The sequence below is a fragment of the Hemibagrus wyckioides genome, linkage group LG04 (genome assembly GCF_019097595.1).
Source record: "Hemibagrus wyckioides isolate EC202008001 linkage group LG04, SWU_Hwy_1.0, whole genome shotgun sequence".
NCBI lineage: Eukaryota > Metazoa > Chordata > Actinopteri > Siluriformes > Bagridae > Hemibagrus > Hemibagrus wyckioides.
In genome coordinates, this window is record NC_080713.1 from 412,437 (window position 1) to 439,936 (window position 27,500).

At 33.4% G+C, this 27,500-nt stretch overlaps 1 protein-coding gene across 3 annotated transcripts in view; it reads left to right on the plus strand.

Annotated features, from left to right (window-relative positions):
- Positions 1-27,500, plus strand: part of cntn5 (contactin 5) — a 173,070-nt gene that overhangs the window by 53,987 nt on the left and 91,583 nt on the right. For all 3 annotated transcript variants that reach the window (XM_058387984.1, XM_058387983.1, XM_058387985.1), the window contains 3 exons: positions 4,629-4,826; positions 10,526-10,649; positions 11,272-11,447. In XM_058387984.1, coding sequence (XP_058243967.1) covers positions 4,629-4,826; positions 10,526-10,649; positions 11,272-11,447 — 498 coding nt within the window. The remainder of the gene's footprint in view (positions 1-4,628; positions 4,827-10,525; positions 10,650-11,271; positions 11,448-27,500) is intronic.

Below are 27,500 nucleotides of genomic sequence, written 5' to 3' on the forward strand. Positions count from 1 at the left end.
AACGGATGTTTAGCTGAATTATGGCATCAATTAGCTCATTTGGAGCATCAGAATGCAGAGTGATAAAAGTGATCCAAATGCTTTTCAGTCATTAACAGCCGCTAAGATGGCAGTGTTTTCGACCTGAAGAAGCTTTAACAGTTTTTGACATCACAAAGCTTTTCTTTCACTAATTCCGGCTTGCCGTTATCAGTTAGGTGACTTTAAAATGCCACTAGGCGAGATTTCTTTAGCTGTTGTGTTGCTGAGCAGAATAATTCACCTGCTTTTACCTCTAACACAACATCTCTTAGCCTTCACTGTTAATTTTAATGAAAATGATAGTGTCAGACCAGTTTTATCCTGTCCCCAAATTAGTTTTGATTTTCAGCCATCAAACATCAGCCATTTCAAGCTTATTACTGATACACAAGAAAATCCAAAGCAAAAGTCCAGTCCAGCTGAGACTCCGAAATATTTATGCTTCATTTGTAATTATTGCGGAGAACGTCACATAGATAAATTCTGTTCAAGCAAACAGCATTAATGTGAAAATGTGATGTGGAAAGCATAAAACTCATAGCATGTCACTAATTATTACTTATTAATGATAGGAAAGTTAATATATACAATTAGTGAGTGCTTTATTAGGAACACTTCTACACCCATTATTTCACACATTTTCTAATCAGCCAAGCGTGAAGCAGAGAAATGATTAAAATCATGCAGACACAGACAGCAGCATGGGGATTTCAGTCATTTCTGTGATTTTGACACATTACCCTTAACATCTGCAGGAATGTGTGATGTGATCATCTGAACATGGACCATAATGTTAAAGGAAAGATTTTTGGAACGTTTTGATAGCAAAGGGAGGAGCTGGGTATAAGTGTATATGTGTGTATGTAGACAATCTTCTTTTGAAGTGAAGAGTTTGTTTCTATGGTAACAATCAGTGACTCGACTTGACACCTACATGTCACAGTAACTCTTTCACACAGAACTGGACACACGGCTCAGCTCCAGATGACCGGCCGACTGAATCAGGCCGATCAGCTCGGATGGGTTCTGTAGGAAAGCAGAACTTCATGGAAAGGGCTGATGTATTGATCATGGCATGGTGGAGGTTTGGTTGTGGTTTGTTCAGGTGGATGTTCAGTGTGTAGGCAGACTTTGAGAAAATTGTTCATTATTAAACTAAACTTTTATTTTTACTGTTAATAAACAAATAAATTGTATTTGTTGTTGAGTTTCTGTTGTGGGAGAAGAATAACACACTTGGGGACGTGCTGTTAGAGGGAAATAATCAACAACGGTATCTCTACTTCATCACACAACACATTTTATGGTAAGACACACACACACACACACACACACACACACACACACACACACAGTAAAGTAATTCTGTACTTCCCATTCACACTTTATTTGTGATTCTGACAGAGTTATGTTGTTTTGTAGATTATTGTGTGTCAAAATAGAAAGTGTGTGTGTGTGTGTGTGTGTGTGTGGGTGAGGAGTCAGTATGCAGATGATGCTTGGTTTTTGTGATATTGTGATTTACATTGTGATGAGAAATGAGTGTTAATGAAGGCAGGCTGCTGAGCGAGCAGAGACACAGAGAGCCATCTGTTACTGTAAAACTCTCCACTTCCTGTTTTTAATGCAGCAGCAGTGAAATTATACAAAATCATTTCATCTACACAAGCTGATGATTATCACCTTCCTTTTGTTCTTCTTTCTCACTTTCATGTTTTGTCATGTAAATGGTTAAAGCGGTGAAGCGGTGAAGCTCAGGCAGTCGCTCTGCGGTATGTGAAGTAGATGTAGCTGGAGTATCGATGTCTGATGGTTTATGTCATGCATGGTTTTCACCAAGGGCAAAGCAGGCGAGCTGTTAGAGCACAGAGGCGAGGGGATTAGCATGCGGCTCACACAGCCAGACCTGCTCAGTAATAAATGACGTTTGGTTTGAGACAGGTGGTTACATCACCTAACGAACTGCTCTGTCCAAACCGAACCCCGTCCACATCTCAGCTTCTGAAGGTCAGTCCAAGTATCTGATCTGCATGAAGATGGTCCGGGTGACACGCCCGAGCAGGTGCACACATAGCTCTTCTGATTTCTCAGTGCCTTGAGGGGTCTGTAGTGAGTTATCAGTCCTGTGAGGAGGTTTCACATGTGATGTATGGATTTCTGCATTGCTAATGCTATTGAATAAATGTTCAGCCTCAGTCAATATAATCCCTGGAGATCTTCATTAATTTTTCAGCTGATGGTTAATCATGTCGCCGCACTTCAGGTCCCACGATCGCTGCACCTGTTTCTGTTAGTGTAATTAATTTGAGGTACTGAGGGACACGGGACGGTGTTAGCATGAAGAAATGTTAGCGAGTCAGGATTTATTATACTCACGATTCCAAGGCCACAGACTCGGAGTGCAGCACTGCTGCGTAGTCTTATGTCTACTGGCTGTCTATCTATCTATCTATCTATCTATCTATCTATCTATCTATCTATCTATCTATCTATCTATCTATCCATCCATCCATCCATCCATCCATCCATCCATCCATCCATCCATCTATATCTCCATTTTGCAGTAATATTCTGATGTTCTTTATCACTGTAGAAACGGTCTTATTCATTCATGGCAGAAATGTTAAGATGAGCAGTTTGTGTTTTTAAGCATCACTGCACATTTATCTCTTTTAAGAGTAAAACTTTAAAGATAAAATCCTTGTGTAGTGTAGCTGAGATGAAAGAAATAAAACACAATTGGTTTAAACCAACAAACTTTAAATGTGCTCAGATGTGGTCAGGATTCTGTTGGTATTCATCACTGTTGCAGTTTGGTGAAGATCTTTCTAATTTTATATTGAAAAAATATCAGTGATGCATGATCGCAGTGGAGATAATGTGTGTGTGTGTGTGTGTGTGTGTGTGTGTGCGCATGAGAACGATCATTTTAATCACTGACATTTTGCACTGACATATGCAGAAGGTAAAAAGGTTAAAAATCTCTGCACTTCTTCATGAATATTTAAGCACCTGCACGTCTCCACCACAGCGAATCTCTGACTTTATTTCTCTTAGTCTGAGGAAATTCCACATTTCTCAAAGTAAAATTCATTTATTTGCAGGTATTTGACTGTGTTCATGATGAGCCATGTGTGTTCTCTTTATCCTTCTCTCTGTCTTGTCTGTCTGTTCACACGTCTATCACCCAGAAGACCGACATCCATCCCTTCATCTTTCTGTCCTCCGTCTCGCAGCCTGTAATTCTCTTCTCTTCATACAAATCCGTCTGCGTCGGTGTCAGACGAGATGAGAGAGCTGTCTAGACTCCTGTCTGTGGTTTCATCTGAGAGCTGCATTCTGGGGAGCAGAAACGCCCACACAGCCGCCAAGGAGAAGCACATCACTTCAGAAAAAAGAGTTTTCGCTAATCAGCCATTTTGTTTTTAGCGTTTGGGCTGAAAGTGCAGGACAGCAAAGGTCACATTTTGCAAGTCTTATAAGAGTGGCTTCAATTAGGAGCTTTTAAATGTCAGCACACGTATAATTATTTCAGTTTAGTCTGTGTATAGATAGATCTGTTTTCATTAAGACTTTAATTTCTGGACACTTCGACTCCTCTCTGGTAGAAAACATTTATATTACATACAGAGTTAAAGTGTTAAACATTATTATTTCCCTCTACTCCTCACTGTGTGTGTGTGTGTGTGTGTGAGACAGAGAGGGAGGATAGTGTCTGAAAAGCTGTTTATTCCACATTATAGACCATACACATATCCATATTCAGATCTTAGAAGTAATAACAGAAGTAATAACAGACAGAAGCACTATGCAGAAGTTATGTGTGAGTTATCCACTCAGGGAGTTTGTCTGAAACAGCCATGTCTCAATTACATTTTATTCTTATCTAGAACTTCTGCTCATGAGGAACAGGGTTGAGTTTTCTCTATAGCAGAGTGCATCAAATTCACACTAACATTATCATTATATTATTCATTCACATTGTGTTGGTAAAGTAAAATTATGATTATTTTTTTGTCAAATTTCTAAAAAAAAAATGTTATTACACACACACACACACACACACACAGTGGAGAGAGTGAAATAATGATGGAGTGTAACTTCACTGGGATTTCACGCTGGTGTGTTGAGGTGTCTTAGGCTGTTGATGTACTGGTGTTTAGTCAGGACTTGTTTAAAGTTTAATTGGAACAGGGCAGATTCAGGGAATGCTAACAGGTGCTAATGGACTTTCTAATTAAGACATTTAGAGCTGTTCCTCCTCTTTTGGCAGCTCGAGTCAGAAAACTGAAACATTTCGAGCGCTGATCTTCAGCCGTTACAGTCGGAGATCTGATATGAGTGACATAAGCTGATAGGAATATAATTAGTCTATTTCCTGTACAGAGGCACGAGGGAGAAATGTGTCATCAAATAAATGGTATTCTGACTGAGTCTCGTGTCTCACTGCCAAGTCACTTCCATGAGTAATTTTTGGTGCTCTAATTTCTCATTTTCATGATTATATGGGTGTAATTGAATTATAATGAGAGAAATGAATGTGACTCAAACTTTCTCTCTCTCTCTCTCTCTCTCTCTCTCACTGTGTGTCTGTTCTTTTGTTCCAGACTTTGCCAGATCGGTGGCAGGCAGGCCTGCGTCATACGCAGCTGTGTTAAGGATGAAGTCGGACAGCTCCTCTTCCTCACTTCTGAACCCCAGGATGAGGCAGAGGCAGGACCACGGTTCTTTTGCCCAGGACTGGACTCTGTTCTCAAGACAAAGTCTTTCAGCTCTCAGCTTTCAGGAGGACGATGAAAGTGAAGGTCAGAACAGAAACATGACATATCACCACCTCATGCTTCAACACCATAGTGTAAGACTTAATGTTAAGGTTGTGAGAATATGGAGCAGAGTCTGTAACCAGAGCTGGAAGCAGAACACGGGCTTGTGTTTAATCAGAACTATAACACGGGTTTATTCTGTGTGATTTCAGCTGGTTCCTCATGAGTCTTCATTAGAATTATAAATAGATATTTGTGGCAGTTCTCGAAATGTGATATCTAACGTGTTGATTGGAATACATTTTTTACGAGGTTGAATATGATTTAAAGTCTTATTTAAATCCCCTTCATTGTGTCTCAAGCAGCTGTGGAATGTGAGCCCTGTCTTCATCGTAATACTTTTTTCACCAAACCCATTATTTTCATGTAATCCAGCTCTCGCCTGTCTAACGGCACGTCAGCAGTATGAGAACACTTGTGAAATGGTGTTTTAAGTTTTACAGTGACGCTTTTATGCAAACCCAATCAGCAGATCTATCAGCTAATCTTAAATCCTTACCACTTTTCAATCTGATATACAGCAGCACTTTCGTTCATGATTTTACATCTAAAGGCGTAAATCTCACGTGTACAGCTGAGACGTTAGCCGTCCGTGTGAAACCGGAGTAATTAAGTCATCGCAGCAGGCTGATGTCAGTGTAATGGCGAGGGTGACCTCGAGAGAAAAGCCCGGACAATTCATCAGAAGCGAGCGTGCGGCGAGTCGGCCGAGGTCACGGCCTGCAGGAAATTGAAGAGGGATCATCAGAACGCTTTCGGCTCCCCGAGTCCCCTCTCTGTTCGCTCTTCTGGCTGATGGATGCATTTCTCAAGAAAAAGGGAAATATTCATTTTCACAGGAGCAGAATGGGACTCCAGCATGACAGCTATCATTACAAATAAATCATTGCTCTACTGCTCGATTCACGGCGGGTCTCTGCAGGGTCGTGTGGCGCCTGAATGGCAGAGATGATTATTGAAGGGAAGATTTGTTGGTGTTTTGGGTCAGACGTGTTTGACATGAACTGCTGTCTTGGATTTCCTTAGTGACAAAATAATCTCATGGCTTCATCATCATCATGTTTGGAAAAGCTTTCATGCAACACCTGGGATACTTTCCATATTTTTATTTATGCTATGAAATGGTAATTTTCTACTTTTATTATAACCTAAAAAAAAGTGAAAAAGTTTTAAAATGTTAAATACAAACTGAAACCAGGTGACATACTGAACTTGAATTTGATCCACTGAAGAGATCTTGATGATCAGAACGTCAGATCTGAATCCCGTATGTGGTTCTGTCAGGTCTGTGTTTTAGAGCGAAGGGTCAAACTGCCTTTGTTGTATTTTAATGTTCTCTGCTCTCACAAAGCTGAAGAGTTTTATAAGTAGCTGATGAGTGGAATCAGGTGTGTTAATGCAGGAGAAACACATCAGTGCTGCGGCGCAGGCATCAGTCGCTGTGCAGGAAACAGCATCAGGGTGCGATTTATTCACTTACTGATAAAATCTGTGGACAGAAGAACATCTTTTGCTGTGACCAAATGAAACCACGAACATCAAGGAGCTTTTAGAGGATCAGGCTGAAATAATAAATTATTAATTACACACATATCTCCCAGTTTTGGAACTAAATGATCTCAGTATTTTGTTGTATGAATAATTTATTCCTCAATGGAGCAAAATGATGAACAGCAAAAATGCTGGACTCTAATCCAGACGACTGGACACTGCTGAATATCCTCGCTATCAGACATTAAAGATCATTACATTGCAGCATTGCAGTGCGTTAATCTGACCCCAGACTCACGGGACAGAGAGAGATACAGTAGCAGTGATGGAGAAAAGTAAATGAACATCATTACCTTACGCTCACTTTGAGAATGTGTGTTTATGTGAACTTGTTTTCCAGATAACGCTGATTGATGACGTAAAGAGAACGCAGTAATTTCCTTTAATCACAGTGAGTGAGAGGAAAATGTCCCTGGGGCAGAATGAGGAAGAAACCTTGAGAGGAACCAGACTCCACAGGGAACTCATCCTCTTCTGGCTGAAAACAAAGTCTGATTTTAAGTCGTTATAGTGTAAGAATTCATGGACTGGCAAAGTCTGATGTGGAAACCTGCAGCTCGAGGGATATGTTTTTTAGCTCCTCCCCTGACCGAGTGCTTGAGGAAGGTCAGAAAATTCTAGGCATGTCACAGAGATTGATTTTTTTGCCCCTTTGTGGATGTATGATTAAAACAAGGATAAAGTGCTTACTTAAAATAAATGAGTAAATTATTGCCATAATGAGACTGTAAAAAAACGAATTTACGTCCATGATGAAGCATTATCCTGTGACCAGTGGGCAGTGTTATACCACTAGATGATTTATTATTCCTATATAAAATCTACTTCTGTAAACAACAATATATATAGCTAGCTCTGGAAAAAAATAAGAGACCACTGCAAAATAATCAGTTTATGTTTTTTTCTTCCAGGGTCATGTATTGGTCAGATGAAGAGTTTTGTTTAATTTTTTGTGAACTGCTGACAATATTTCTCCTAAATTCAAAATATAACTATTGTTATTTAGAGTGTATATTTAAAGGAAATGACATCACATCAAAATAACCCAAGATCATGCAGTATCATGCAGAGCTTTAATAACTCAAATTATTAAAATATATAAAATATATATTATTATTATTATTATTATTATTATTATTATTATTATTATTATTATTATAAAACAAAATCATTTTTGTGCTAAATGAGAAATGAGAGCCTGATATTCTGCTATACACCATGGAGCTGCTCTTATATGCAGAACGTCAGAAGCAGATATCAGAGTCCAGCAGATTTTTGGCAGCGTGATGTGTCTCCAGAAGCCAAGTCAAAATACTCACCAAGCCCAATGAGGGATTTACATCTCAGACGCACGAGGCTGATCAATCTGGAAAAAATATCATATTATTTTTTTCAGGCTGGATCATGAGCCACGGTTTTATCACAATTTTATCACAAGTTACTGAAGACAGGATTTGAATAATAAATAGTTTTCCTACTGACATAACCTAAAGGGAAAGAAGAACAGAGACGCCTTCTACTTTTTAATACCTTTAATATCAAATTCCAATAAAGTGAAAAAATATTAAATCCTTGACACTGTGCTTTAAAATGTTAAACAGTACATCACCTCTGCTTATGTCTTCTTAATTAAAGTGTAATAAATGGAAACTGATAGACAGGGGAGTGAAGAATACTGAATACGCTAGCTGAGTTGGTTTCACGTTTTTATTTAGCATTTTGAAAATAAGCTGTTTGCATTTTTTTTGTTTTGGTTTCTATCACACTTTTGTCAGCATTACAGATATTACAGTTCAGTCTGCTTTGAGGGGGTTTTTATATCCATGACCAGGTAAAATATAACAGCATCAGTGATTTGTTTCCAGTGTTTCAAAAGCAGCTCCTTTTTCCAACCTGTTTGTTTACTTGAGTTCTGTTCTTCATGCCCCCCCCCCTCTCTCTGTTATCTGGACTTTAGCACTTTTTGTTGTGGTTAAACTAATTTGCTGTGATTCCTTGATGTGCCAGGCTCGCCTACTCTTGGCTATTTTTGTACGTGTCATGGAACTTAGTCAGGAACTCAGTCAGGAACTCAGAGTAAAGTCTGGATGATAAAACATTTGCCCTGTCAGTGTGCGTTTAGTTACACAATCTCTGTAAAGACACATTTCGATCATCACAATTGCGACATCTGAGTGTTGGAGTCAGGAGTTCGTTGAAGTGTGAAGTTTACATGATGGGTTTCAGAGGATTAGCTCATGGCATATATAATAATTTGATCCTATCCTCTGATTTCTGTTGTTTCTGTAGTCAGTGGTGGTGCTGCACTGCATGGAGGAGTGACAGCTCCATCATAGTGTCGTTATTTATAAAGAAAGTGGATAATGAGTGAAAGTGTGGAGAAGAAGTGAGAGAGTCAGCAGTGTGGTGAAGTGTGAGAGTGTTTGTAAACTTTAATCTGTCAGGACCAGCACTCACTACTGCACATTCTACTGCTTGGACTGGAGAGATGAGCAACCGCTCACTCGAAAACCTCATTTTGTTTAGCAGTGCTTAGCAAACAAAACCACTAATTGCAAAAATTGATCATGTACACTAAGCGCTTAGCAAGCAAAATCAAATGCTGTGTCTTTCCTTCATCGCTCCTTCAGGCATTAACATGTCTCACAATAAATGTCACAGGCTTTCATCTTTCGCTTACCTTCAGAAAGTCTGATTGATTGCACATTCTTGTATTTTATATAAAAAACATTACTTAACTCATTCCAAGAACCTATATTTTGTACATTGGGACAAATTAAGCACCTCTTTAGTTTTTTTTGTACTCTTGGTCTCTCTGTAGTTCTCTCAGTAATCACTCTCATGCAGCAGTTTTGCAGAGTTAGGAAGGTGATGGTTTGGAGATGGGGATCGGGATACAGCTCTACACTTATCTGTCCCTCAGCTTCTCCTTCATTCAGTAGAAGCTGAAATAATGAGCACATTGTATTTGCATAACAGTATTTGCATCCAGATTCCCCTGGGTTTTTCAGAGTCAGAAATCAGGGGAGATTCTTGTAGGAAATTTATCATAAGAATATTAGGATCGAAACCATACGTCATCCAGCAGATTTCATACAGAAACGTCATCCGGAACCTTAACCGTATCCACTTACCTTCTCTTCATTCCACAGCTGGAATCTCAGACCATTATCTCGTTTTATTTAAAATGTGTCTTAGACACGAGATACACACTCTTCCACGTCACTGTGTTAAACGTACATTTACATCTGCTTTTACCAACAGTCACAGAATTATCATCCACTGACACCATCACCATTTCCCTGAGCAGTGCCATTGTTCCAACACGGCTCAAGACCACCACCACCATCATCCCCGTGCTGAATAAGTATTCAGTGTCCTGCCTCAATATATATCGTCCTGTCATAATCACACCCACCATCATGAAGTGCTTCAAGAGGCTCATCATGAGGGCCATCAAAACCCTGCTGCCACCTTGATTGGTCTCCATGTAATTCGTCCACACTGCTCCACGGACGATGCTGTTACCGCCACCCTCCACCTGCCCCTTACACACCGGGACAAAAAGGACACATATGTATGAATGCAGTCCATAGACTTCCGTTCAGCATTCAATACAATCATTCCTCAGCACCTGAATGAGAAGCTTAGCCTGCTGGGCCTGAACACATCCCTGACACGCTGCAGTAGCTGAGCTGCATTACAGGAAGCGCCGTTATTAGTGCTGTGGGTGTGACTAGATGGCGTTTGTTAACATAAGCGTATGAATTTGATGGGAAGCAGAAACCTTTGTAAATCTCTTTGGAGTTTTTAGTTCAAAATGATCTACACACAACTTTACTAAAATCTGATAAATGAGATCCATTTATTTTAAACTTGCCAAGACGAAATATTGTGTTTTCCTTTAAGAACTCTAATTGGGGAGATTTTTTATTACAAAAACTGACACTGGGTCAGTGCAGGGTTACAGAGTGAGGAGCTCGCAGGATTCTGAGTGATTATTTTTGGAGGTTTTTTCTCACACTGGTGTAATGTTAGTGTATGGTATCTCTACTCTCTGTAAATAACATACTGCCTGATTTTATGTGTGAAATCTGAGCTATAAGAGTGATTTTGTGTCTTTTCTTTAGAAAGTGAAGAATTCGGGCCTGTGTTTATCCAGGAGCCGGACGACGCCATCTTCTCTCTGGACTCAGATGATAAGAAAGTTATAATGAACTGTGACGCGAGAGGAAATCCTGCTCCTACATACAGGTACAGATATTCTGACTTCATTATCATGGGGAAGACAGGATTTTACTGGATAATAAATTACAATTGTTTTATCCTTAAAACTAAGACTTCTGTATATTTTAGATTTAGATCATCAGACAAACTGCTCAGGTTTAACATGACATGACAGGTTTGTTTATAATCTTTTGGGTTTAATTATTATTGGGATAATCCTTTGGGGTTTGGATTGTTGAGTCCTGTTTTCAATGTTGGGCTCGGTATCTTGCGTAGGGTTTTGACGGGATGTATTACAGCTTTGGTGAGTGATTGTACTTCACAGACGGTTGATCTCTTGGATGAATCACAGACTGTAGCATGAAAGAAGGGCTGCTCAGGCTAATTGATTCAGTCTATGGTATTTGACCGAACTGCCAGACACTGATACAATTTAATCATGGGTCATAATTTAGATCAATATCACTGTCTAGCCTCCTAATGCATAATGCACCATTTCCTACCAGGCTGTTCGGTTTCAAGCAGTAAAGAAGTGTTTAGCTTCAGTGAAGTGAAAAAAAGCATAATTCTAAATAAAATATAAAGCTAGATTTTCTGTGTTTTTAGTTGTGCAGTTTTTTTTCTCTAATTCACACTTCTGCCTTTACAGTTGGCTGATCAACGGAACAGATGTTGACATTGAGGCGGACTCACGCTACCGTATGATTGATGGGAACTTGATAATAATAAATGCCAGTGAAGGCGCCGATTTTGGGAAGTACCAGTGCAGAGCCGAGAACAGCATTGGCACTGTCCTGAGCCGCGAAGCCGTCCTGCAGTTCGCCTGTGAGTAACGCACTGTAAATCATTCTGCACTGTGAAAGATGAAATGTAAATCTGCACAGATGCAGATATGAGCTCTGTTCATCTCAATTAGCTCCTGAGAGAAAGTGTTAAGAGTAGCGCTGACAGATTCTGTGCTGAAAAAGACTGAAACGCTGAAGTAGGACAGGAAGATGATGCTTTGGTGCGTCACATGCAGAAGTCACATGCTGTGTGTCACGGATTAGTCTTTCTTTAAAAGAAGCATTTAACTCGCACTTTCCTCTTTATTTCTGCTTAATTTAAGCTGCATGAGGTCGTTCCCATGGGGAATGAAGTGAGGTTGCTGGCAGTGCTGGTTTCTTGGATGCATTCTCAAGAGCAGGCCTGACAATCATACCTATTAGTGCCCTGAGTGCTGCGGCTCACACGGTGAGCTCGAGCAGAAAGCGCATTTATTCTCACAGTAATCCTTCGGGCTTTGCTTCAAAACATCAGCACAAGCCATGGATCAGAGGTCCAGAGGCACAAAGCTCAGTGAAAACACACTGATAGTTTTCTTCTAGTTTTCCCAGGAGCAGCAGCCTTAAAGGTCTTACTGGAACATCTGCACAAAGCGTCACTTCACTGTTTCCTAAACTCTTTTTCTGCACACGGTGCAGTTGATGATTCTCACAGGCGTGCAGGTAGGACCTGGGTTTCAGGAGCCGAGTCACAGACTGCAGTATTTTCTCTCTCTCTCTCTCTGCAGAAATGGACACCACTGATCTCACAGCCAACTGATTTCCCTGAAGGCTTTTTATGAGTTTGCTATCTCAGACCACCTTTTATCATTTTGCTGCCAGCAGTGAGGTTCCTTCTGCTACTTTCAGGTTTTATTGGACTTTTAAAACCAGCCTCAGGACTCTGAAGCTGTGCTGAAAGTCTTGGCAGTGAGGTTTTGTACATTTACACACTAGGTCAAGTTTGCTTTACGCAACGTGTTTTCAGTTTCTTCAAATTCCTTCACAAACAAAACCAGACATTGCTTCTTTGCCAGAATTTCCCATGAATGCCCTGTTCCAGTTTTGGAGGCATCTCTGGTTTTAACCTTGGCAGGAACATTAGCTGTCTGTCATCAAGACAAAGGAAAGCCTCCTGCAGCAGGAACTGTTGTGCATAACGTATGGTGACCATTTATCACCCTGCTGGAAGCTCAGGGATCTTTTCATCTTTTTTGTGTGGAGAAATTGTCCATGTCTGATTGGGTGCTTCATCCATATTAAACACGACATCAGAGCCTCTGAGGCTGTGACATAATCGAGACTTTTATGCAAAGCACAGAAGTAAATTAAATGGATGATCAAATGTTGCTAAAAAGAGGAAAATAAACAGATCAGTCCACTGAAGTATCTAAAACAGAGCTGTAAATGTTCTTTAGTATCTTCTGCTCCATGATTTAGGATGTAATGGATGGTGGATCCATCTCTCTAGAGTTTTGGACTTTGTGGAAAGTTATGAAAGAAACAACAGTCCTAGGTTTTAGTATTCTTCCTGCACTCTGTGGACTGCATCTTTTCTTATTGGATCTATTTTTTTTTAAATGAAAAGCTGGAGAGCCTAGGCTCGGACCGGTTTGCAGGCCAGCCTTTGAAGGCGCCATGAAGAAGGGACTCTTCTGATCTAGCTCCCTTGTGAGATCCTCTCCTGTATCTGCAGACAAGTAAGAGGATGTGACAAGGTAAGTTGGAGAAATCAGCATGGGGTTCTTCTTCACATTCCTCTTACCTCTGTCCATCCTTCCAGCACCATCAGGGGACTCAGAGACACTCGCCCAACTGAATTGGATCAATTTGGACTTGAGGAGAAAGAGCTGTGGGGTTTTACAGAGCTGAGAAAGTGGAATGGATGTTAGGAGAGGGAAAAGGGTGCTAATGTGAAATGCCAAGAATCAACACAGCCAAGATTATAGAAGAAAACTTCTGGGAGCTTCTGGGAGTTTATTCTGCAAACCGTCTCACTGCTGCATCCCGAGTGAAATCAGTGAACCGAGAAAGAAAATCTTCTGTCTTAATTACACACAGTCAGATCCAGACAGATGATTAACCAAATGAGAAAAGCATCAACGTGGATCGATTTGTGCTTCATTTCCAATCTCTCTTCTCTCTCTTTTCCTCCATCTTGCTGAGGACAGATGAATATTGATTCCTGTAGTTGTGTCTCATGTTACGGTGTGAGATGAAATCTCTGGAGAAAACATGAGAGCCAATGAGGAAGAAGGAAAAAAATACAACAAAACATTGCGACAGATTTTAATCTCTTTCTTAACTTCAGATTTTTTCCACTAATCCTTATTTGGAATTTAAATATCTTAATAAAGTTCTTTCATTTTATTGCTGCACTTTATTTTTACTCTGATTCAAGCAAAAAAGGAAATAGCAGAAGAAACCCTCAGATCACACAGCCTTGTGTCCTCCTTTTAAAGAACTTCAGCTGTCTGTGGGAACTTTCTTTATTTTATTTCTTCAATCTCCTCTTAACAATAACAAAAGAAAATCTATTTTTCCATTTAGACTACAGAAGCCTCCATTGATTGTCTATAATTCATATGTCAGTGAGGAAGTGAGGGGTCGAGGATTCAGCACTGATATGGGAATAAAGAGCCGATGACAGCGATGATAAATCAATAACAAACTCCATGACAAGACCCTTTAGAAGCTTTCAATTATTGAAAAGCTTTATTATTATTATCTCCTGACAGCTTGTTAGAGGAGCTCAACCTCTTCAGAAAATACATTACACACTAATAACCGTGTCCTTCCCAAACCCTGCAGAGCGGGAGAGCAGGAGCAGGTTCTCCAGTGAGGACATCACATGGTGTTTAAACACCTGAAAGTAAAGACTGTTATCTCAGACGACTCCATCATCCACGCTGGTGTATTTATTTCCTGTAGAAGGCAGAAACTTCTTGCACCAGCTGTGATTTATTAAAGGATTTGTGTTTGTGCTCTCAGTAAAACTACATCAGTGAGTCAGGAGTTTGGGTGTATACGTGTATTTGGGTTTTAGTTTCTTTTTAAACAAACAGAAGTGTTGAGATGTCATTTTAAAAACAGCGTTTCTGACCTGGAGCCGCAGCCGTCTGAGTGTTGAGTAATCTCCTGCTCCATTTTCCTGTTTATTAATCCTCTGAAACAGAGCATGCTGTCAGCTGTTGATTAATTAAACCATTCGACTGGAAGCCGTCATGTTGATGGAGCTCCAGTTAAAAGTCATTGTGATATATTTTATGGGCGTTAAGCAGAAGGCATCTTTAGGTCACACAGCTTTAAACCCTGATCTATATGAGACACAACCAACAGATTAGACTTCACACTAAAGAAAGCGTTACATAATCATCAGACATTATAAACTAACATCCGACATTATAAACATCATCAGAAATTATAAACTAACATCCGACATTATAAACATCATCAGACATTATAAACTAACATCCGACATTATAAACTAACATCAGACATTATAAACTAACATCCGACATTATAAACATCATCAGAAATTATAAACTAACATCAGACATTATAAACTAACATCAGACATTATAAACATCATCAGACATTATAAACATCATCAGACATTATAAACATCATCAGACATTATAAACTAACATCAGACATTATAAACTAACATCCGACATTATAAACATCATCAGACATTATAAACATCATCAGACATTATAAACTAACATCAGACATTATAAACATCATCAGACATTATAAACTAACATCAGACATTATAAACATCATCAGACATTATAAACATCATCAGACATTATAAACATCATCAGAAATTATAAACTAACATCCGACATTATAAACATCATCAGACATTATAAACATCATCAGACATTATAAACATCATCAGACATTATAAACATCATCAGACATTATAAACTAACATCCGACATTATAAACATCATCAGAAATTATAAACTAACATCAGACATTATAAACTAACATCAGACATTATAAACATCATCAGACATTATAAACTAACATCAGACATTATAAACATCATCAGACATTATAAACATCATCAGACATTATAAACATCATCAGACATTATAAACTAACATCAGACATTATAAACTAACATCCGACATTATAAACATCATCAGAAATTATAAACTAACATCCGACATTATAAACTAACATCAGACATTATAAACATCATCAGACATTATAAACATCATCAGAAATTATAAACATCATCAGAAATTATAAACATCATCAGAAATTATAAACTAACATCAGACATTATAAACATCATCAGACATTATAAACTAACATCAGACATTATAAACTAACATCAGACATTATAAACATCATCAGACATTATAAACATCATCAGACATTATAAACATCATCAGACATTATAAACTAACATCAGACATTATAAACTAACATCAGACATTATAAACATCATCAGACATTATAAACATCATCAGACATTATAAACATCATCAGACATTATAAACTAACATCAGACATTATAAACATCATCAGACATTATAAACTAACATCAGACATTATAAACATCATCAGACATTATAAACATCATCAGACATTATAAACATCATCAGACATTATAAACTAACATCAGACATTATAAACTAACATCAGACATTATAAACATCATCAGACATTATAAACATCATCAGACATTATAAACATCATCAGACATTATAAACTAACATCAGACATTATAAACATCATCAGACATTATAAACTAACATCAGACATTATAAACATCATCAGACATTATAAACTAACATCAGACATTATAAACATCATCAGACATTATAAACTAACATCAGACATTATAAACTAACATCAGACATTATAAACATCATCAGACATTATAAACATCATCAGACATTATAAACTAACATCAGACATTATAAACATCATCAGAAATTATAAACTAACATCAGACATTATAAACATCATCAGACATTATAAACATCATCAGACATTATAAACATCATCAGACATTATAAACTAACATCAGACATTATAAACATCATCAGACATTATAAACATCATCAGACATTATAAACTAACATCAGACATTATAAACATCATCAGACATTATAAACTAACATCAGACATTATAAACATCATCAGACATTATAAACATCATCAGACATTATAAACTAACATCAGACATTATAAACATCATCAGACATTATAAACTAACATCAGACATTATAAACATCATCAGACATTATAAACATCATCAGACATTATAAACTAACATCAGACATTATAAACATCATCAGACATTATAAACATCATCAGAAATTATAAACTAACATCAGACATTATAAACTAACATCCGACATTATAAACATCATCAGAAATTATAAACATCAGACATTATAAACTAACATCAGACATTATAAACATCATCAGACATTATAAACTAACATCAGACATTATAAACATCATCAGACATTATAAACATCATCAGACATTATAAACATCATCAGAAATTATAAACATCATCAGAAATTAAACATCATCAGAAATTATAAACTAACATCAGACATTATAAACATCATCAGACATTATAAACTAACATCAGACATTATAAACTAACATCAGACATTATAAACATCATCAGACATTATAAACATCATCAGACATTATAAACATCATCAGACATTATAAACTAACATCAGACATTATAAACTAACATCAGACATTATAAACATCATCAGACATTATAAACATCATCAGACATTATAAACATCATCAGACATTATAAACTAACATCAGACATTATAAACATCATCAGACATTATAAACATCATCAGACATTATAAACATCATCAGACATTATAAACTAACATCAGACATTATAAACTAACATCAGACATTATAAACATCATCAGACATTATAAACTAACATCAGACATTATAAACATCATCAGACATTATAAACATCATCAGACATTATAAACATCATCAGACATTATAAACTAACATCAGACATTATAAACTAACATCAGACATTATAAACATCATCAGACATTATAAACATCATCAGACATTATAAACATCATCAGACATTATAAACTAACATCAGACATTATAAACTAACATCAGACATTATAAACATCATCAGACATTATAAACTAACATCAGACATTATAAACATCATCAGACATTATAAACTAACATCAGACATTATAAACTAACATCAGACATTATAAACATCATCAGACATTATAAACATCATCAGACATTATAAACTAACATCAGACATTATAAACATCATCAGAAATTATAAACTAACATCAGACATTATAAACATCATCAGACATTATAAACATCATCAGACATTATAAACATCATCAGACATTATAAACTAACATCAGACATTATAAACATCATCAGACATTATAAACATCATCAGACATTATAAACATCATCAGACATTATAAACATCATCAGACATTATAAACATCATCAGACATTATAAACATCATCAGACATTATAAACTAACATCAGACATTATAAACTAACATCCGACATTATAAACATCATCAGAAATTATAAACATCAGACATTATAAACTAACATCAGACATTATAAACATCATCAGACATTATAAACTAACATCAGACATTATAAACATCATCAGACATTATAAACATCATCAGAAATTATAAACTAACATCAGACATTATAAACTAACATCCGACATTATAAACATCATCAGAAATTATAAACTAACATCCGACATTATAAACATCATCAGAAATTATAAACTAACATCCGACATTATAAACATCATCAGACATTATAAACTAACATCCGACATTATAAACATCATCAGACATTATAAACTAACATCAGACATTATAAACATCATCAGACATTATAAACATCATCAGACATTATAAACATCATCAGACATTATAAACTAACATCAGACATTATAAACATCATCAGACATTATAAACATCATCAGACATTATAAACATCATCAGACATTATAAACATCATCAGACATTATAAACATCATCAGACATTATAAACATCATCAGACATTATAAACTAACATCAGACATTATAAACTAACATCAGACATTATAAACATCATCAGACATTATAAACATCATCAGACATTATAAACATCATCAGACATTATAAACTAACATCAGACATTATAAACATCATCAGACATTATAAACATCATCAGACATTATAAACATCATCAGACATTATAAACTAACATCAGACATTATAAACTAACATCAGACATTATAAACATCATCAGACATTATAAACTAACATCAGACATTATAAACTAACATCAGACATTATAAACATCATCAGACATTATAAACTAACATCAGACATTATAAACATCATCAGACATTATAAACATCATCAGACATTATAAACTAACATCAGACATTATAAACATCATCAGACATTATAAACATCATCAGAAATTATAAACTAACATCAGACATTATAAACTAACATCCGACATTATAAACATCATCAGAAATTATAAACATCAGACATTATAAACTAACATCAGACATTATAAACATCATCAGACATTATAAACTAACATCAGACATTATAAACATCATCAGACATTATAAACATCATCAGAAATTATAAACTAACATCAGACATTATAAACTAACATCCGACATTATAAACATCATCAGAAATTATAAACTAACATCCGACATTATAAACATCATCAGAAATTATAAACAAACATCAGACATTATAAACTAACATCCGACATTATAAACATCATCAGACATTATAAACATCATCAGACATTATAAACTAACATCAGACATTATAAACATCATCAGACATTATAAACTAACATCAGACATTATAAACATCATCAGACATTATAAACATCATCAGACATTATAAACTAACATCAGACATTATAAACATCATCAGACATTATAAACATCATCAGAAATTATAAACTAACATCAGACATTATAAACATCATCAGACATTATAAACATCATCAGACATTATAAACTAACATCAGACATTATAAACATCATCAGACATTATAAACATCATCAGAAATTATAAACTAACATCAGACATTATAAACTAACATCCGACATTATAAACATCATCAGAAATTATAAACTAACATCCGACATTATAAACATCATCAGACATTATAAACATCATCAGAAATTATAAACTAACATCCGACATTATAAACATCATCAGACATTATAAACATCATCAGACATTATAAACATCATCAGACATTATAAACATCATCAGAAATTATAAACATCATCAGAAATTATAAACTAACATCAGACATTATAAACATCATCAGACATTATAAACATCATCAGACATTATAAACTAACATCAGACATTATAAACTAACATCAGACATTATAAACATCATCAGAAATTATAAACTAACATCCGACATTATAAACATCATCAGAAATTATAAACTAACATCAGACATTATAAACTAACATCAGACATTATAAACTAACATCAGACATTATAAACATCATCAGACATTATAAACATCATCAGACATTATAAACATCATCAGACATTATAAACTAACATCAGAAATTATAAACTAACATCAGACATTATAAACTAACATCAGACATTATAAACTAACATCCGACATTATAAACATCATCAGAAATTATAAACTAACATCAGACATTATAAACTAACATCCGACATTATAAACTAACATCAGACATTATAAACATCATCAGACATTATAAACTAACATCAGACATTATAAACATCATCAGACATTATAAACATCATCAGACATTATAAACATCATCAGACATTATAAACTAACATCAGACATTATAAACATCATCAGACATTATAAACTAACATCAGACATTATAAACTAACATCAGACATTATAAACAACATCAGACATTATAAACATCATCAGACATTATAAACATCATCAGACATTATAAACTAACATCAGACATTATAAACATCATCAGACATTATAAACATCATCAGACATTATAAACTAACATCAGACATTATAAACAACATCAGACATTATAAACATCATCAGACATTATAAACATCATCAGACATTATAAACTAACATCAGACATTATAAACATCATCAGACATTATAAACTAACATCAGACATTATAAACATCATCAGACATTATAAACTAACATCAGACATTATAAACAACATCAGACATTATAAACAACATCAGACATTATAAACATCATCAGACATTATAAACTAACATCAGACATTATAAACTAACATCAGAAATTATAAACTAACATCCGACATTATAAACATCATCAGAAATTATAAACTAACATCAGACATTATAAACTAACATCAGAAATTATAAACTAACATCCGACATTATAAACATCATCAGAAATTATAAACTAACATCAGACATTATAAACTAACATCCGACATTATAAACTAACATCAGACATTATAAACATCATCAGACATTATAAACATCATCAGACATTATAAACTAACATCAGACATTATAAACATCATCAGACATTATAAACATCATCAGACATTATAAACATCATCAGACATTATAAACTAACATCAGACATTATAAACATCATCAGACATTATAAACTAACATCAGACATTATAAACTAACATCAGACATTATAAACAACATCAGACATTATAAACATCATCAGACATTATAAACATCATCAGACATTATAAACTAACATCAGACATTATAAACATCATCAGACATTATAAACATCATCAGACATTATAAACTAACATCAGACATTATAAACAACATCAGACATTATAAACATCATCAGACATTATAAACATCATCAGACATTATAAACTAACATCAGACATTATAAACATCATCAGACATTATAAACTAACATCAGACATTATAAACATCATCAGACATTATAAACTAACATCAGACATTATAAACAACATCAGACATTATAAACAACATCAGACATTATAAACATCATCAGACATTATAAACTAACATCAGACATTATAAACTAACATCAGACATTATAAACTAACATCAGACATTATAAACATCATCAGACATTATAAACTAACATCAGACATTATAAACATCATCAGACATTATAAACATCATCAGACATTATAAACATCATCAGACATTATAAACATCATCAGACATTATAAACTAACATCAGACATTATAAACATCATCAGACATTATAAACTAACATCAGACATTATAAACATCATCAGACATTATAAACTAACATCAGACATTATAAACATCATCAGACATTATAAACTAACATCAGACATTATAAACTAACATCAGACATTATAAACATCATCAGACATTATAAACATCATCAGACATTATAAACATCATCAGACATTATAAACATCATCAGACATTATAAACTAACATCAGACATTATAAACATCATCAGACATTATAAACTAACATCAGACATTATAAACATCATCAGAAATTATAAACTAACATCAGACATTATAAACATCATCAGACATTATAAACATCATCAGACATTATAAACTAACATCAGACATTATAAACTAACATCAGACATTATAAACATCATCAGACATTATAAACATCATCAGACATTATAAACTAACATCAGACATTATAAACATCATCAGACATTATAAACTAACATCAGACATTATAAACTAACATCAGACATTATAAACATCATCAGACATTATAAACTAACATCAGACATTATAAACATCATCAGACATTATAAACTAACATCAGACATTATAAACTAACATCAGACATTATAAACATCATCAGACATTATAAACATCATCAGACATTACAAACATCATCAGACATTATAAACATCATCAGACATTATAAACTAACATCCGACATTATAAACATCATCAGAAATTATAAACTAACATCAGACATTATAAACTAACATCCGACATTATAAACTAACATCAGACATTATAAACATCATCAGAAATTATAAACTAACATCAGACATTATAAACTAACATCCGACATTATAAACTAACATCAGACATTATAAACATCATCAGACATTATAAACATCATCAGACATTATAAACTAACATCAGACATTATAAACATCATCAGACATTATAAACATCATCAGACATTATAAACATCATCAGACATTATAAACTAACATCAGACATTATAAACATCATCAGACATTATAAACTAACATCAGACATTATAAACTAACATCAGACATTATAAACAACATCAGACATTATAAACATCATCAGACATTATAAACATCATCAGACATTATAAACTAACATCAGACATTATAAACATCATCAGACATTATAAACATCATCAGACATTATAAACTAACATCAGACATTATAAACAACATCAGACATTATAAACATCATCAGACATTATAAACATCATCAGACATTATAAACTAACATCAGACATTATAAACATCATCAGACATTATAAACTAACATCAGACATTATAAACATCATCAGACATTATAAACTAACATCAGACATTATAAACAACATCAGACATTATAAACAACATCAGACATTATAAACATCATCAGACATTATAAACTAACATCAGACATTATAAACTAACATCAGACATTATAAACTAACATCAGACATTATAAACATCATCAGACATTATAAACTAACATCAGACATTATAAACATCATCAGACATTATAAACATCATCAGACATTATAAACATCATCAGACATTATAAACATCATCAGACATTATAAACTAACATCAGACATTATAAACATCATCAGACATTATAAACTAACATCAGACATTATAAACATCATCAGACATTATAAACTAACATCAGACATTATAAACATCATCAGACATTATAAACTAACATCAGACATTATAAACTAACATCAGACATTATAAACATCATCAGACATTATAAACATCATCAGACATTATAAACATCATCAGACATTATAAACATCATCAGACATTATAAACTAACATCAGACATTATAAACATCATCAGACATTATAAACTAACATCAGACATTATAAACATCATCAGAAATTATAAACTAACATCAGACATTATAAACATCATCAGACATTATAAACATCATCAGACATTATAAACATCATCAGACATTATAAACTAACATCAGACATTATAAACTAACATCAGACATTATAAACATCATCAGACATTATAAACATCATCAGACATTATAAACTAACATCAGACATTATAAACATCATCAGACATTATAAACTAACATCAGACATTATAAACTAACATCAGACATTATAAACATCATCAGACATTATAAACTAACATCAGACATTATAAACATCATCAGACATTATAAACTAACATCAGACATTATAAACTAACATCAGACATTATAAACATCATCAGACATTATAAACATCATCAGACATTACAAACATCATCAGACATTATAAACATCATCAGACATTATAAACTAACATCAGACATTATAAACTAACATCAGACATTATAAACAACATCAGACATTATAAACATCATCAGACATTATAAACTAACATCAGACATTATAAACTAACATCAGACATTATAAACATCATCAGACATTATAAACTAACATCAGACATTATAAACATCATCAGACATTATAAACTAACATCAGACATTATAAACTAACATCAGACATTGTAAACTAACATCAGACATTATAAACAACATCAGACATTATAAACATCATCAGACATTATAAACATCATCAGACATTATAAACTAACATCAGACATTATAAACATCAGACATTATAAACAACATCAGACATTATAAACTAACATCAGACATTATAAACATCATCAGACATTATAAACATCATCAGACATTATAAACTAACATCAGACATTATAAACATCATCAGACATTATAAACATCATCAGACATTATAAACATCATCAGACATTATAAACTAACATCAGACATTATAAACTAACATCAGACATTATAAACATCATCAGACATTATAAACATCATCAGACATTATAAACTAACATCAGACATTATAAACATCATCAGAAATTATAAACTAACATCAGACATTATAAACTAACATCAGACATTATAAACATCATCAGACATTATAAACATCATCAGACATTATAAACTAACATCAGACATTATAAACATCATCAGACATTATAAACATCATCAGACATTATAAACATCATCAGACATTATAAACTAACATCAGACATTATAAACATCATCAGACATTATAAACTAACATCAGACATTATAAACATCATCAGACATTATAAACATCATCAGAAATTATAAACTAACATCAGACATTATAAACATCATCAGACATTATAAACATCATCAGACATTATAAACATCATCAGACATTATAAACTAACATCAGACATTATAAACATCATCAGACATTATAAACATCATCAGACATTATAAACTAACATCAGACATTATAAACATCATCAGACATTATAAACATCATCAGACATTATAAACATCATCAGACATTATAAACTAACATCAGACATTATAAACATCATCAGACATTATAAACATCATCAGACATTATAAACTAACATCAGACATTATAAACTAACATCAGACATTATAAACATCATCAGACATTATAAACTAACATCAGACATTATAAACATCATCAGACATTATAAACTAACATCAGACATTATAAACTAACATCAGACATTATAAACATCATCAGACATTATAAACTAACATCAGACATTATAAACATCATCAGACATTATAAACTAACATCAGACATTATAAACATCATCAGACATTATAAACATCATCAGACATTACAAACATCATCAGACATTATAAACATCATCAGACATTATAAACTAACATCAGACATTATAAACTAACATCAGACATTATAAACAACATCAGACATTATAAACATCATCAGACATTATAAACTAACATCAGACATTATAAACTAACATCAGACATTATAAACATCATCAGACATTATAAACTAACATCAGACATTATAAACATCATCAGACATTATAAACTAACATCAGACATTATAAACTAACATCAGACATTGTAAACTAACATCAGACATTATAAACAACATCAGACATTATAAACATCATCAGACATTATAAACATCATCAGACATTATAAACTAACATCAGACATTATAAACATCAGACATTATAAACTAACATCAGACATTATAAACATCATCAGACATTATAAACATCATCAGACATTATAAACATCATCAGACATTATAAACATCATCAGACATTATAAACATCATCAGACATTATAAACATCATCAGAAATTATAAACTAACATCCGACATTATAAACTAACATCAGACATTATAAACTAACATCAGACATTATAAACATCATCAGACATTATAAACATCATCAGACATTATAAACTAACATCAGACATTATAAACATCATCAGAAATTATAAACTAACATCAGACATTATAAACTAACATCAGACATTATAAACATCATCAGACATTATAAACATCATCAGACATTATAAACTAACATCAGACATTATAAACTAACATCAGACATTATAAACATCATCAGACATTATAAACATCATCAGACATTATAAACTAACATCAGACATTATAAACATCATCAGACATTATAAACTAACATCAGACATTATAAACATCATCAGACATTATAAACATCATCAGACATTATAAACTAACATCAGACATTATAAACATCATCAGACATTATAAACATCATCAGAAATTATAAACTAACATCAGACATTATAAACTAACATCAGACATTATAAACATCATCAGACATTATAAACATCATCAGACATTATAAACTAACATCAGACATTATAAACATCATCAGACATTATAAACATCATCAGACATTATAAACATCATCAGACATTATAAACTAACATCAGACATTATAAACATCATCAGACATTATAAACTAACATCAGACATTATAAACATCATCAGACATTATAAACATCATCAGACATTATAAACTAACATCAGACATTATAAACATCATCAGACATTATAAACATCATCAGACATTATAAACTAACATCAGACATTATAAACATCAGACATTATAAACTAACATCAGACATTATAAACATCATCAGACATTATAAACATCATCAGACATTATAAACTAACATCAGACATTATAAACATCATCAGACATTATAAACTAACATCAGACATTATAAACTAACATCAGACATTATAAACTAACATCAGACATTATAAACATCATCAGACATTATAAACATCATCAGACATTATAAACATCATCAGACATTATAAACTAACATCAGACATTATAAACATCATCAGAAATTATAAACTAACATCAGACATTATAAACATCATCAGACATTATAAACTAACATCAGACATTATAAACATCATCAGACATTATAAACTAACATCAGACATTATAAACATCATCAGACATTATAAACATCATCAGACATTATAAACATCATCAGACATTATAAACTAACATCAGACATTATAAACATCATCAGACATTATAAACATCATCAGACATTATAAACATCATCAGACATTATAAACTAACATCAGACATTATAAACTAACATCAGACATTATAAACATCATCAGACATTATAAACATCATCAGAAATTATAAACTAACATCAGACATTATAAACTAACATCAGACATTATAAACATCATCAGACATTATAAACATCATCAGACATTATAAACATCATCAGAAATTATAAACTAACATCAGACATTATAAACTAACATCAGACATTATAAACATCATCAGACATTATAAACATCATCAGACATTATAAACATCATCAGAAATTATAAACTAACATCAGACATTATAAACATCATCAGACATTATAAACATCATCAGACATTATAAACATCATCAGACATTATAAACTAAC